At 45.4% G+C, this 12,900-nt stretch overlaps 2 protein-coding genes across 2 annotated transcripts; one reads left to right on the top strand and one right to left on the bottom strand.

Annotated features, from left to right (window-relative positions):
- The first annotated feature begins 834 nt into the window (after positions 1–834).
- Positions 835–7,832, top strand: SLC10A1 (solute carrier family 10 member 1). Its single transcript, XM_026038188.1, has 6 exons — positions 835–1,197; positions 2,133–2,595; positions 3,310–3,520; positions 4,596–4,774; positions 5,734–5,930; positions 6,282–7,832. The coding sequence occupies exons 2-6, from the start codon at positions 2,171–2,173 to the stop codon at positions 6,476–6,478; spliced, it is 1,209 nt and encodes a 402-aa protein (XP_025893973.1). The 5' UTR covers positions 835–1,197; positions 2,133–2,170; the 3' UTR covers positions 6,479–7,832.
- Positions 7,833–8,543: 711 nt separating this feature from the next.
- Positions 8,544–12,547, bottom strand: SRSF5 (serine and arginine rich splicing factor 5). Its single transcript, XM_026038187.1, has 7 exons — positions 12,403–12,547; positions 12,191–12,261; positions 11,856–11,951; positions 11,248–11,317; positions 9,858–9,931; positions 9,415–9,528; positions 8,544–9,255 (listed from the first exon to the last, which is right to left on the bottom strand). The coding sequence occupies exons 1-7, from the start codon at positions 12,526–12,528 to the stop codon at positions 9,012–9,014; spliced, it is 795 nt and encodes a 264-aa protein (XP_025893972.1). The 5' UTR covers positions 12,529–12,547; the 3' UTR covers positions 8,544–9,011.
- Positions 12,548–12,900: the final 353 nt, after the last annotated feature.

Raw genomic sequence — 12,900 nt, 5'->3', positions numbered from 1 at the left:
CAGAGAGCTAAAATATTGCTCCTGTAAAACCCTGACCAGCACTGACCTTGCTGGGGGAATTGTGTGGGTTGTAAAGGCAGAAATATTTTATAAGGAAATTCATTGTTTGACTTGACTCTTTTTGCATCCTCTGAAAAAAAAACAATGTATGTTTAAAAGACGCAGTTAAACACAGTAGAAACAAACATTTCCTTAGAAAGTCTGAGCCTCTTTGGGAATACAACTGAGGAGGGAGAAAAACACAGAAGGAATTTCTGTAGACTTTGCTCATGTGTTTCCTGTGAACTCTTAAGGGCTTTGCCCATGCCCTGGGCATGGCATTTAGTTGTGCCTGGAAATCTTGCACTTGCCTAAAGAAAAATAAAGCGCTCACTGTTCCTCTTCCTGCTTGCTTAGCCAGGACTCCAGAAATGAGGCTTTGCGTTACCATTTGCCTCAAAGCACTGCCTGCATTTTATGGGGAGAATGCATCTCTCCAAGCATGAGCAGCACAGTGCATGGGCAAAGCACTTAAGAGTTCATAGGAAATACATGAAATACAGAGTTCCAACGTGGAGAGAAACGGGGATTCCTTGGTGTGGTTCTGTCCTGCTGCTTCTGCCTCTCTCCCACATTGCTCCCAGCGACACTGTCCCAGCCCAGACGCATGTGCTGGGCTCAGGAACTGCTGTTGCTTCTTTTCCTGCTTGGCATCCAGCCTAGAAGACAAAGTTCCCAACCAAAATAAGAGCAAGCAAGGACCAGGAAAAAAAGCTCTGACAATCCTGCCTGCATCCAGTGACTTTTCCAGGGCAACAGGGCTGGAAAGGTTGCTGCCTGCTGAGCTCTGAGATGAATAGAAATGATGGATACAGCACTGAAACAAGCAGAATTATAATGATCGCTAGCAAAGGATTAAAGTCCGTCCATCCTGCAGCAACTCCTTCCTCCTGCTCTGGTTAAAATCCCTCCCTAATTCCATGCCAGGGAAGAAAAGACAGCAGTCATACTCTGAGAATTTTGCTCTCCAACAGACTCTAGTCCTAGACACAGGTGTTATGTTCTGCAGACAGAGGATACAATTTTGCCGAAGGAAAAAGATTTTCTTGAATCACAAGGACTGAAGAGTGTTAATGCTCATCAAGTTCAAGCAGGAATGGAGGGAGCAGCCAGTAAACTCATTGAAGCCTCTTAATGTGGCATTTGCGGGCATTTCAGGTAACAGCATTTACTTCACTCTGGTTTAATGTGTCCGGGTGCACGTGCTTCTGAGGAGCCCATATCTGACCCTGGTGGGGGACCCCAGTCAGATTGCTCCCTAAATAAAGGCAAACCCAGTAGGTGGGTCAGGGAACGTGGTCCCTGTGGATGGGACGGGCAGCACGCGGGTCCCTGGCGTGGTGCACGCAGGGGAGCGTGTCCTGCTGTGCAGTGGGTGACAGGAAAGAGCAGAGGGAGCAGGAGGCTTCTCCTCAGCTTCTGCAGTGCTCGGGGGAACGAGTTACAGAGAATAGGGCGACTGTTACCAGAGAAACAAATTTGCCCATAGAGGTAGTTTCCTTTCTAGCCTTCCTATCGAGCAATTGACTTATGGCCAGGAGCAAGAGGAATTCATATCCTCCTTCAAAATAAAAGGCCCTGGAAGCACCCTGCTTTTAAGCATTGACCTAAGAGATATTTCATAGCCAAGAGTTCTTCTGGCTCATTTTGCTGTATATGAAGTGTCTCTCTCTACTGATTTTAAATGAGCCTCCCTCTCATTTTCAGTGGCTATACCCTCCTTCACATAAGCTGGGAACAGACACTGGAGAGGTGGGGGACCGGAATAGGGGTGCAGGGAAGCTACACAATGCATTACTGAAGTGAGCAGAGTTTGTGTTTCACTGTTGGGAAATAGAGACAGAAACCAGGCGGTGTGACACGTGTTGATTGACAATGTGAGTAGCAGCAATAGTCTGTTGTGATTCTATAAAAAGGAGAATGCTTTAACATCCAAGGTTTCCAAGAAGCATAAATTATAATCATCCGATCTGATCCTTCAAAACAAACTTCATCTTCAACAACTGCTAGATGATAAGAGTAAAGGAGAGAAGGTGCAGACCACGGCAGGAGAAGGGCTAATGTTTTGTTTGTATTTACTGAATTTCTTTCAGATTTCTGAATCAATCCCTTGCCACCTTGCCAGCCACTTATGGAAGAAGGGACCTCCAAACTCTTTGGCAGGATGAATAAGACCAGGGGATCCTTTGAGAGCCCAGAGCTTTGGAGCCCAGCTGATACCCAGAGCACCAGTGCTGCACCACCCTTTGCATTTGGCCAGCAGGCCACGGACACAGCCCTGAGTGCCATCCTTATTGTGGTCCTCTTCATCGTCATGGTCTCTTTGGGGTGCACGATGGAGATAAGCAAGATCACGACTCACCTCAGGAAACCCAAAGGGGTAGCAATTGCTGTAATGGCTCAATACGGTGTAATGCCCTTGACAGCATTTGCTTTGGGCAAGCTCTTCCAGCTAGGTGCTGTGGAATCCCTGGCCATCCTCATCTGTGGCTGCTGTCCGGGTGGAAACCTCTCCAACATCTTCAGCCTAGCACTGAAAGGAGATATGAACCTCAGGTAAGAAAAACTGAGCATATATGCACTTCCCAGGCAGGTATAGTTGTGTGATTGGTTCAAAATCTAGCTAAATAAAAATTCACAATCCCCAAAAAGCTAAAAAAAGATGGGAATGTTAAGTCTGGATTATTTTTAAAGCACACACTGCACAACAAATCAAATTGTTCCTGCTTTACAATAAAATGGTATTTATATCTTTCTATGAAGCATACAATATAAGTCATTGTTGATGACATGGGTCCCAGAGCACTTTTTCCACCTCCATCTAGCAGCACACATGCCTAATGTTACCTCACTTCTCCACCGTGCCAGTTATTGGTACGGCTGCAGAGCAGCTGCCTCTGCATGTAGACTAAAAGCGTTGTCTGAAGAAGCTGCAGCTGCAAAAAACGTAGAATTAGAAGAGGCCCTCGTTCCAACAACCCCAGCAATAGGCAGGCACAAGTGGTTTTGGCACTTGTGAATTTCTGAAATACAAGCTGTACCTGTAACAAAGGTCCTTTCTGAGCTTAAATTAGAACTTTTCTCACCCTGTCTCTATTTGTATCAAGTTCTTCTACAGCCTGATGGTAATGTTGAGGAAAGCTCAATGAGGACAGGCTGGAAAGAACAAGAAAGCTTTGGATTAAGATCTTGTGTCCAGGTTAGTAAGAAAATGAACATATTCCACAAAAGATGTTGTTATTTTACTGAAAGACTCTTTCTTCCTCTCAGCATTGTAATGACCACATGCTCAACAGTCCTGGCAATAGGACTAATGCCTCTGCTCCTTTACCTTTACTCGAGAGGACTATATGAGGGTGACCTGAAGAGCAAGGTGCCATACAAAGGAATAATCCTCTCCCTGGTCCTTATGCTCATCCCCTGTGCCATTGGCATCATCTTGAATGAGAAGAAACTGCAGTACACCAGCTTTGTCATCAAGGTAAGAAGTGTCCTGGGCTAGTACCCTATTTTACACCTAGCATTTAGACAGCAAAAGTGAAACCTAAACAGCCACGAGAACGTTGCCTGAGCCAACAGCTTCAACAGCAGTACCTAGAGAGCTGCTAACAACTTTACAAATGTGTTTTTCATAGTTTTTTTTCACCACGACTTCATCTCACTAGAGAAAATGGGACAAAGCTTTGCGTGCCAGAATCTGCACACCCGATAAAATGGTATGAGGAGTAACCAAGCCCTAAGAAGCGTGGGAGCCCAGGAGCCAAGCTAGAGCAGATGTAGGAGGACCATAGCACTTCACAAGATCTTTTACTAAGCACAAAGAAGAGATGACCAGATTTCTAAAAGAAGCATTAAAAGTCTAGAGCAAGAAGGCATCCTATACCATCCTGGCCAACCCTCGACCCTTTTTCCTTTCTGCTAACACCTTCTTGGTATTTCTCTTCTCCAGAAGGGGTGGGGGGAAGCTGCAGTAAATAAACAGCTGGGAGCTCCATCTGAACTGGACTCCAAAGCAGAGGGAGAGGAGTGAGTTACACATTCTGCCTCCCCAAATTGCCCGGGTGTTTCATCTGCTGAATCACCAGGCCCCAGCAAGATGCATGAAAATGCAGCTACCCCATTGCACACCTGCAGTGGGCAGGTTCTGCCTGTGAGGAGCACAGTTTCCTCCCCAGCTACTTTGGATGAAAGGCAGGTCATGCCAAGCACACAGTGTGTGATACACAGTCACTCCAACAAACAAGTAGCTGGTGGACCAAACACCAAAAAATACTAGGCAGTCATTCTGCACGTGTGCTAGGGAGGTTGTTTTTTAAGGTCTCTCTAAGTAGTACCTAAAGATCAGTAAGGAAGCTGAAACTTCTAACAGCCTTGTCAAGCGTCTGCTTGATTACTTGCTAACGGTTAGGACCATAAATGGCACCTATGCACCTCTGTGAATCTCCCTCTATATACTTACATATGTGATAGATGCAACTGGACACAGCTGCTTCCAACACCTGAGAGACATTCTGATGATTTTTGTCTTGTCTGTGTCTTGAACACTTCCATTTTAGACAGGGATGGCTGTGCTTCTCCTGTCATCTGTTGCAATAGTCACTCTGTCAGTCGTCAATGCTGGAAGCAGAATCACGGCCGTTTTCTCACCAGCACTCCTGGGATCTTCTGCCTTGATGCCTTTTATTGGATTCCTGCTGGGCTATGTTCTCTCTGCAGCCTTCAAGCTTAATGACCGGTACGTTTTAACACTCCCTCCTTGCCAGAAGAAATATAGAATAATGGGAGCTCTCGTGTGCAGAGTGATGGTGAACACTTTGGTTTCAACATGGAGTTACTTTCATAAAATGAGCACCGACTGCAGCGTCCCAAAATTGGCTCTATAAGCATGAGCAGATGTACTGCAAGCTGCAGTATTCCTGCACGGTGAGAGAAATGGATTCAGCCCCTGCTCCTGGCTTGGTTCAGCAGGGTGGGGAGGAGCTGGAGGAACCGTTCCTCGGAAGCGGGTACCTGGTCACCACAAGTTGGGCAAGTCCATTACGCATGCTCGCCGGACCAGCTGGGGATGGTTTTGACATAAGGTCACTAGTGTCCCCAGAAGTGTGCATTACCCGCCTCTGTGCTCAGCAAAGCGGGAGGAAAAGGCAGAGAACGAAGAGTGCCAAACAAAAGCAATAGAGAAAAAAAAATAGGGAATAACGATACAGATTGAACCTCAAGTTACAAAATAATTCCTCTGCTACTTACAGCAAACCTATCAATGCATTCACCCCAGAAATTCAAAACAGAAACCTTGAACCTGGCATATAAAACCCACTCCTTCCCTTTCTTATGCTGCCTAATTCAGATAACTCCCCTAGCCCTCACTATTTTCTATTCACTTTTTGTCATCATATATTAGACTCTCTGTTTTACCTCAGAATGAGGTTCCTTCCAGAGGAAGCAAAGCCCAGTGGAACATGGCACAGGGCCTCCAAAACCACTGTTAATTGGGAAGTCCACATTGGCAGTGCTGCCTCCACACATTACCAAGGAAGCACGGAGAGAATCTCCTTCCTAAGGTCCCCAATGTTGCTTCATGACAGAGCAACTTTCTGCACAGACAAATCCATGACATATCGCACAGCAAGGTGACTTCCTTAGAAATGGGTCAAATCCTTAACATGTGTCTTGTTTTACCTCTTCCTGCTGCAGAGGCAGGCGGACAGTGTGCATGGAAACTGGCTGCCAGAACGTCCAGCTTTGCTCCACTATACTCAAGGTCACCTTTGCCCCAGACATCATCGGTCATCTGTACTTCTTCCCGCTCCTCTACTTGATATTCCAGCTTGGAGAGGGCCTTCTGCTTATCCTGGTCTTCAGGATCCGTGATAGAATAACAAAACCAAATGGCAAGTGCACTTTTGTATCTCTAAAGTTCTCCATTCCCAGCCATATATGCATATAAGCAGTCTCCAGTGAATCACAGCTCTGTAGGGGGATGCTCTACTTTGATCCTCAGGAACGGCTTCAGTGCAAGGCAGATGATGTTGGAAACAGCCACAGAGGAGGCTCCTAAGCCTGTGGCAAAAAAAAGTGGCTTTCGAAGCAGATTCAAGAAATTATGGGAAACAGATTGACTTACTCAGATAAGATTTCAAGTTCCTTTTATCACCAGCAGTAACAAATCTTAGCTGTGTTACAAGCTTTCCGTAACCTAGTTTCAGAACTATGCATTCTCATTAGATATTTTTTTCCTGTAGATGCAGCAGAAGCAACCTGCACAGCTATCACCCAAGACACAGACATCACTCAAGAAATAAAACCAGTATCAGGACCCCGCAGAAACAGTGGGGAAACAGGAAAACAGTATAGAAATCCCGTGCACCAGCAGCTGCTGCAAGCCCCTCACGCTCTACCTTCTGCAGAAGGCTGGCAAGTCACCCCCAGTGCTGTGTAAGACCTGAACTGCCTGCTCATTTTAAACCAGAGGAAGGGTTCCCCACGCAGCTGCTCCCATCCTGCCCTCTGATCCCCCCCAGAGACCTTGTTCCTCTCACCACTGTCCCTCCCATGAGGGAGACCTCCTGGCTTCCAGGCTCAGGTGTGGAGTCATCCATGACAGGCTGCAGATCCTCCTTTCCTACTTTCCATTCGAGCTGGTTTAGCTCCCACTGCAGCATCTGCAGAGGCCAACGTCCCCTCCAGGCATCCCTGGCGCTGCTGGCACTTTCTGAGAGCTCGAGCACTGGCTGCTAGAGTGGTTTTTTTGGCAGAAACCAGTAACCTGCAGCAGTGTGCAGGGTTGGGGCCCAGCAAGCTGCACGTGAGCCCCAAATAGGCCCTGCTTTAAATCTGAGCCAGACAGCACGTATAGCTGCAGCGTATTTTCAGGACACCACCTTGTGGTTTCTGTTGTGCTGCAGAGAGGGCAGTGCTGGAGGGCTGGCAATAGACCTGCATGTTCACGCAAGTCTGCACTGTAACCTGAAGTAACAGACCTTGAAGAAGAAACAGGAGTGTAATGAGCAGCTACATTTAACAGAGCTTCTCACCAACAGCTGTAACCTCACGTACAGGTAGAGGTGGCACAGTATCATCTGCAGAATCAAGGTTTTTGACCAGCCAACACCAGCCTCAGCAGTGCAAAGCCAGACACAGCCCATCCAAAGTCAATCTTTTGGAGCAGAAAACACCCCAGGATGGTTTTTGTTCTGCTAACTATGAGTGAAGTGACGGAAAAACTACCCTTCTCCACTGATCAGGGGCTTTCATCCGTCTGGATTCCACCGGGAGCAAAGTCGCACTCACAACCACTTGAAATGCCACTTACCATTCAAGCAAGAGGGAGGGCAATTAAACCATTTTCTTACAGCTGGTAGATATGCAGATCCTCAGAAACATGGGCCTATTTTCTTCTGGCAAAGCTACAGAGAATACAGAATTATACAACACAGCACTGCTCCAATGATCTGATCTTGTAAATCAGGGTACTCTGGTACAACGTAAGCGAAGGGCAGCATCGAACATCCACAGGCAAGGCTTCCAAGACGCTCACGTCTCAGATTCCTTTGTTATACTTGGAAATGGTGTTTATACTTGCCCTGTTCAACCTAATAAATCATCCTACATCGATGAATACGGAGCAAATTTCAATCCCCTAGGTGAACAATCACTTTGAACACTGAAATGAGTCAATTCAAGTATGACGTGCACTGCATACACGCACCCAAAATTGTTCTGGGAAAAAAAGGAGTGGGATCAGGCTGAGCCAAAAGCCTCCAGTCTTCCATAAGCAGGTAGCACAGTGCCCTTAGGAAGTCTCCTTCTCTCTTCCCCTCCATAATGATCAGCACTGCCCTTCCGAGAGGCAGGGCAAATTCATTCCTTGGAATTCCTTGAAATTTCCATACTACCCGGACTGTCTGGAGACGGCTGCAAGTGCTTACAAACCTGGGTTCTGGGTTTAAGGATCTGGAAAAAGAGTAGCAGGCAGGAACTGGCATTGAGGGGACGCTGGAAGAATTACAAGCAGCGCCTCTGCAGGGAGGGTGGAGGGGAAAACAGAGGTGAGCACAGCCGTCGACAGGGCAGTGATCAGAAAGCACCAGCACGGCTGCCTTCACCTGTTAACATTATAGGCTTATCCTCTTATCCTTATTGATCTGGTTCTCCAAAGACAATAAAATTCAGCTTTTTAGTGGGATGTATTTAAAAGCAGTCTTTCCTCCCACCCCCTCCACAGCACTCAACAACTTTACCATAGCTCTTAACAGACCTTCTACCACCGCCTAAAAGGAAGGGGCGCAGTTATAAAGAATACAACAGGTCCAGACAGGTTTTTTTCTTTGTATTTTATTTGAGCTATTTAATTCTAAAATAGCAAGAAGTAGGGTACTTTATAGAATACTATTACCACAGGGCAGTGAAATGGGTATTTTCTTAGTGTAGTGCAATTCATGTTAAATGAAAAGCTTTCAAAATAAAGTTTTATTACCAGTACTGATCAGCACTTAATCTGCTGACCTATTACTGAAACAATGGTTTCCAAAGCACAAAAAAATACCCTCTGAAATAAAGCTTTATGTACAGCACACGTAGAGCTCTTAGATGCCTACAGCTATTAGTTTAATCTGAGATATTAAACTAATAACCTGAATTGCTATTCACAGTTGAATATACCGGGAATTAAGTGTTTAAGTAACTTGTTGTGTTTGAGTACAAAAAAAAATGTCTGCTTTAGTTATAAAGAGCTCTGCCAATATACACAAACTATACACTTCAGACATTCACAAAAATGTGAGCAAGAAAGAGGTTATCAAAAAACATTTAATACAATTAGTCAGTAACCCTCCCTCCCCATGGTCCACATCTACAAAGTTCCCCCTCCCACCCTCCCTGTCCAAACCCTTCCCCCCAGAAAGTCACATACTTACCACAAGTTTTAGCAAGTATGGTTTAAAAAAGGGCCCCCGGGGCAAGTTACTTATAGTTCAGTTGCCACTGTCAACAGATCTGGACCTCGATCGAGACCTCTGCCGATCCACAGACGCTGGGGATTTGGATCTACTGGAAGAGCCCCGTTTATGGCTCTTTACTGGAGATCTACTAACTGATCGAGACTTGCTACGGCTCCTACTCCTCGACCTGCTGTAAGACTTGCGGCTTCGGGAACGGGAGCGGCTACGAGACCTGGAGGAACTTCTGCTACGGGATCGTGACCTGCTCCTGGACCTACTGAGGAAAGGAGGAGCCCCCGTGTTAGCAGTGAAGCAGCGCGGGCCGCCTCAACAACCAGACAGCTCACTGCTCCCAGTGCGCCTGCTCTGGCCACTGATTGCAGAGCTTTCTTCTCCGAGTTACTTTGGCATTATTACGCAGACTAGAACTACATACCTGTATCTTTTGCTGCTGCCTTCAATTAATTTGATTTTCCTTCCATTAATTTCTTTACCAGAAAGCTTTTCAATAGCATTCTTTAAATCACTGTAAGAGGCGAATTCAACCACCCTAGAGCAATTGAACAAGGAAAGGAAATAGCTCACTGTTACAAGCATCCTTTCTGATGACAGAGCACAACAGACCCCGGGGGAGCAAGCAGACAACCCACTCTCCCTGCATGCACACCACACTGGTTGGAGCAGCCATCCCATGTCATAAACTGCACCATGTATTCCAGCATTTCCTTCCCCAAATGCCAAAGAATAGAGTTTCAGGAGACAGCTTAATTAAACCATCAGTCACTGCCGAGAACTAAAATTAGACGTTTCTCAGCTGTTTATGTAATACACGCAAGTGTTACTCAGCAGCTTATGCGAGGATTTTAGATTTTAGCTTACCCTTCATTTAACTTAGGCCTGTGTGCATCTGCAAAGGTTACTTCCCCAGCTTGTCTCATGAAGTCTTTGAGATCCTAACACAAGACCAGTTATGTTATGCAAGGAAGTGAAATTGTTTTTATATGTATACACACACACACATATACATATGCACCCACTCATATTATCTATATAAAAGTAAGTTTTAAAAAGCTAAATAAAATTATGACTACTGAAAGAGAAGATGTTAGGTAAGTTACAAACATGGCAATTGCCATACTTGTATTCTATTGAAAGTGAATTATATTTATCAGGGCACGAGATAAATGGGGGAGGGGAAAGAAAGCATATTGCTTTAGGCAAAATGCAAATAAATCTCATTTAATGTTAAGGAAAATATCAGTCTACTAAGATCCTAACTGCTAGATATAAAATACATTCCTATCTACATACTGGACTGACTGCAAAACACCACCCATACATTTTTGTCCTGCGTGACTCTCCCTTTACATTACAGGATCGATATATAATCTACATCTACACACATATGCAAAATTACATTTACGTAACAATTATTTTGTGCCCCATAGGTCATTAAAAATATGGTTTACGTTACCTTCATTAACATATCCCTAGGCTAGCCAAGCAGCAAAGTGCATTAAGCGACCGGAGATACCGTCCTGATTTACGCCCGACTGGCTCTTCGCCACCCACTGGACGACCACTACCCAGTCGATGGAAGCCAATAATCGCACGGCCCTCCCCATCAGGAGACCACTGACGGATCCAGACATTTTCAATGCTTGAGGTTACCAAGGACCACGTTACTGCGATCAGGATTCCAACGACCACCTAATTTCGTATCTTTCAACTCTTTTCGACCGGGATCTCTTATTCGGAAGCGTTACAGGAAGAACGGCTCTCAACTTAGGAATCAGATCTCGTTAAGGCTCGGGCATCGCTGCAATGTGGCACTTTAAGGAGTGCATCGATAACGTCTAGACCGGCAAACACAGATCTAGAGGTGGCCAACTGACAGTGGAGGAGCTGACTGGAAAGTCAACCAGGCCCAACCAAGAGTGACCAAGACAGAACGATTAGGATAACCCACAGGCACTCCTCGTCATAAGGCCAACGACACAGATAGGCTGGCAAATAAAGGGTTTAATATGTGGTTAAAATTGATTTAAAAAACAAGAAAAAAATAAATATATTTCCTCTAATATATGCATTTATTACTTTAAATTAAATTTAACTAGATTTCATTGAAAATATTTAAGTTACATTAACATTACATTAATTACATAAACATTTGTAATAAATTAAATTTAACTTTTATTAATAATTTACAAAATTATTACATTACATACCCATTAAATGAAGTCAAAATAGTAATCGTGTGTAAACAAACCTGCCAGCTGACTCTGGAAGACAAATTTTCCACTATGAGGCGATTTTCTGTTCTTAGAGGTGGAGCACTTCTGTCCAGGAAAAAAAATAAAATAAAATAAAATAAAATAAAATAAAATAAAATAAAATAAAATAAAATAAAATAAAATAAAATAAAATAAAATAAAATAAAATAAAATAAAATAAAATAAAATAAAATAAAATAAAATAAAATAAAATAAAATAAAATAAAATAAAATAACTGAGACTTTCAGTTGTAATTAAAATGTAACTGTATTTCAGTACCAGTAGAATCTACTAATAACTACATTTACATTTAGCATTACAGATCAACCAGTAACACTTCCAGTAGTGTATGACAGGCATTAAGCAATTGATGAGATCAATAATAATAATAATAATAAAATGGTGTAATTAGTGGGAAAATCCCAAAAGAAGAGACGAGCAGATCTAAGAAGCTCCGTAATTCTCACTATCCTATTTTACTGTCATGTCAAATGTGAGAATAAAAAAGACCAAATCACCCCTCCTGGCATCCCTGTCTAGCCCAAGCTGTCCATTCGAGGGGAATGGTTTATCTCCCCCCTACACCAGCTGTGTTACACTCACCTCCTGTCACTACGTGGTCGCCGGCTACTATAACGGTCAGAGTACCTCCCTCTGCCTCTACCCCTAGAGCGTGCCCTTGCATGCTCAATTGTAACCCTGCAGAGGAGGGAGGAAAAAAGAGAGAGAGAGAAAAAGGAAGTTATGCACCTACATCCTTCTTTTAACATCCTCTGATAATCATTTAGGAGCTCGCTCAGTGCTATCGATAACAAAATGCAACTTGAAATGGACTTTCTTATTTTATATAGGGTTAAAATAACGGTATTTTATTATTTTGTTATTGCTTTAACTCTTGTTTTCTATCTAAGCAACAGGGCAAGTGGGGTAGAGCTTACCTCTCACTGCAAAGCTCTTTTCCATCGAGTTCATAGACAGCATCGTCTGCATCCCTTGGATCTTCAAATTCCTGCAAAATCACCATGGGGGGGGGGGGGAAAAACCCTTTAAAACACTAGTGCATAAATATAAACAAAATACGGAGAGGAAAAACGTCCGATTTGCTACATGCTATTTAAGCAATCGAGCAGGCAGGCAGACACGCACTCACCACGAAGCCGAAGCCCCTCTTGAGGTCGATGTCGCGGATGCGGCCGTAGCCCTTGAAGAACCTCTCCACGTCCTTCTCCCTGGCGGCCGGGTTGAGCCTCCCGATGAAGACGCGGCAGCCGCTCATGGCGCTCGCTGCGGGAGACGCGCCCGGCCCCGCCGCCCTGACTCAGCACCGCCGCACTGCGCCGCGGGACCCGCCCCCGCCAACCCACCAATCGCAGCGCCCGCAGCCGCCGCCCGCCCCTCGCGGCGCCAATGGGAAGCGGCCGCGGCCCCGCCCCTCGCGGAGGGGCGGCAGCGCATGCGCGCTACCCGCGGGCAGCGGGGAAGAGAGGCGAACGCCATCGCCCTGACATAAAATGGCGGCGGCGCCCGCTACGGGCGACGTAAACACGGGCAGCCGTTAGCGCCGGCGGCCGCCCGGGCCTTGCCCGCCTCCGCAGGCGCCCGGGCCGGGCCGCGCAGCGCCCGTCACGCACCTGTGCTGCGGCGGTGT

This window comes from Nothoprocta perdicaria, unplaced genomic scaffold, assembly GCF_003342845.1.
Source record: "Nothoprocta perdicaria isolate Ctin4 unplaced genomic scaffold, notPer1 scaffold_204, whole genome shotgun sequence".
Lineage (NCBI taxonomy): Eukaryota > Metazoa > Chordata > Aves > Tinamiformes > Tinamidae > Nothoprocta > Nothoprocta perdicaria.
Note: the sequence above shows the minus strand (reverse complement) of the source record. Positions and strands in the feature narration are given on the sequence as shown.

What these genes read in the sequence shown, in the direction of transcription:
- SRSF5 (XM_026038187.1), bottom strand. Translation starts at nt 12,528, where the DNA reads ATGAGCGGCTGCCGCGTCTTCATCGGGAGGCTCAACCCGGCCGCCAGG. An exon ending in CGACCACGTAGTGACAGGAG is followed by an intron (nt 11,318 to 11,855) that starts GTGAGTGTAACA and finishes TTTCCTGGACAG; the next exon opens with AAGTGCTCCACCTCTAAGAA. An exon ending in GGCAGCAGCAAAAGATACAG is followed by an intron (nt 9,256 to 9,414) that starts GTATGTAGTTCT and finishes TCCTTTCCTCAG; the next exon opens with TAGGTCCAGGAGCAGGTCAC.
- SLC10A1 (XM_026038188.1), top strand. Translation starts at nt 2,171, where the DNA reads ATGGAAGAAGGGACCTCCAAACTCTTTGGCAGGATGAATAAGACCAGG. An exon ending in AAAGGAGATATGAACCTCAG is followed by an intron (nt 2,596 to 3,309) that starts GTAAGAAAAACT and finishes TCTTCCTCTCAG; the next exon opens with CATTGTAATGACCACATGCT. An exon ending in TAGAATAACAAAACCAAATG is followed by an intron (nt 5,931 to 6,281) that starts GCAAGTGCACTT and finishes TTTTTCCTGTAG; the next exon opens with ATGCAGCAGAAGCAACCTGC.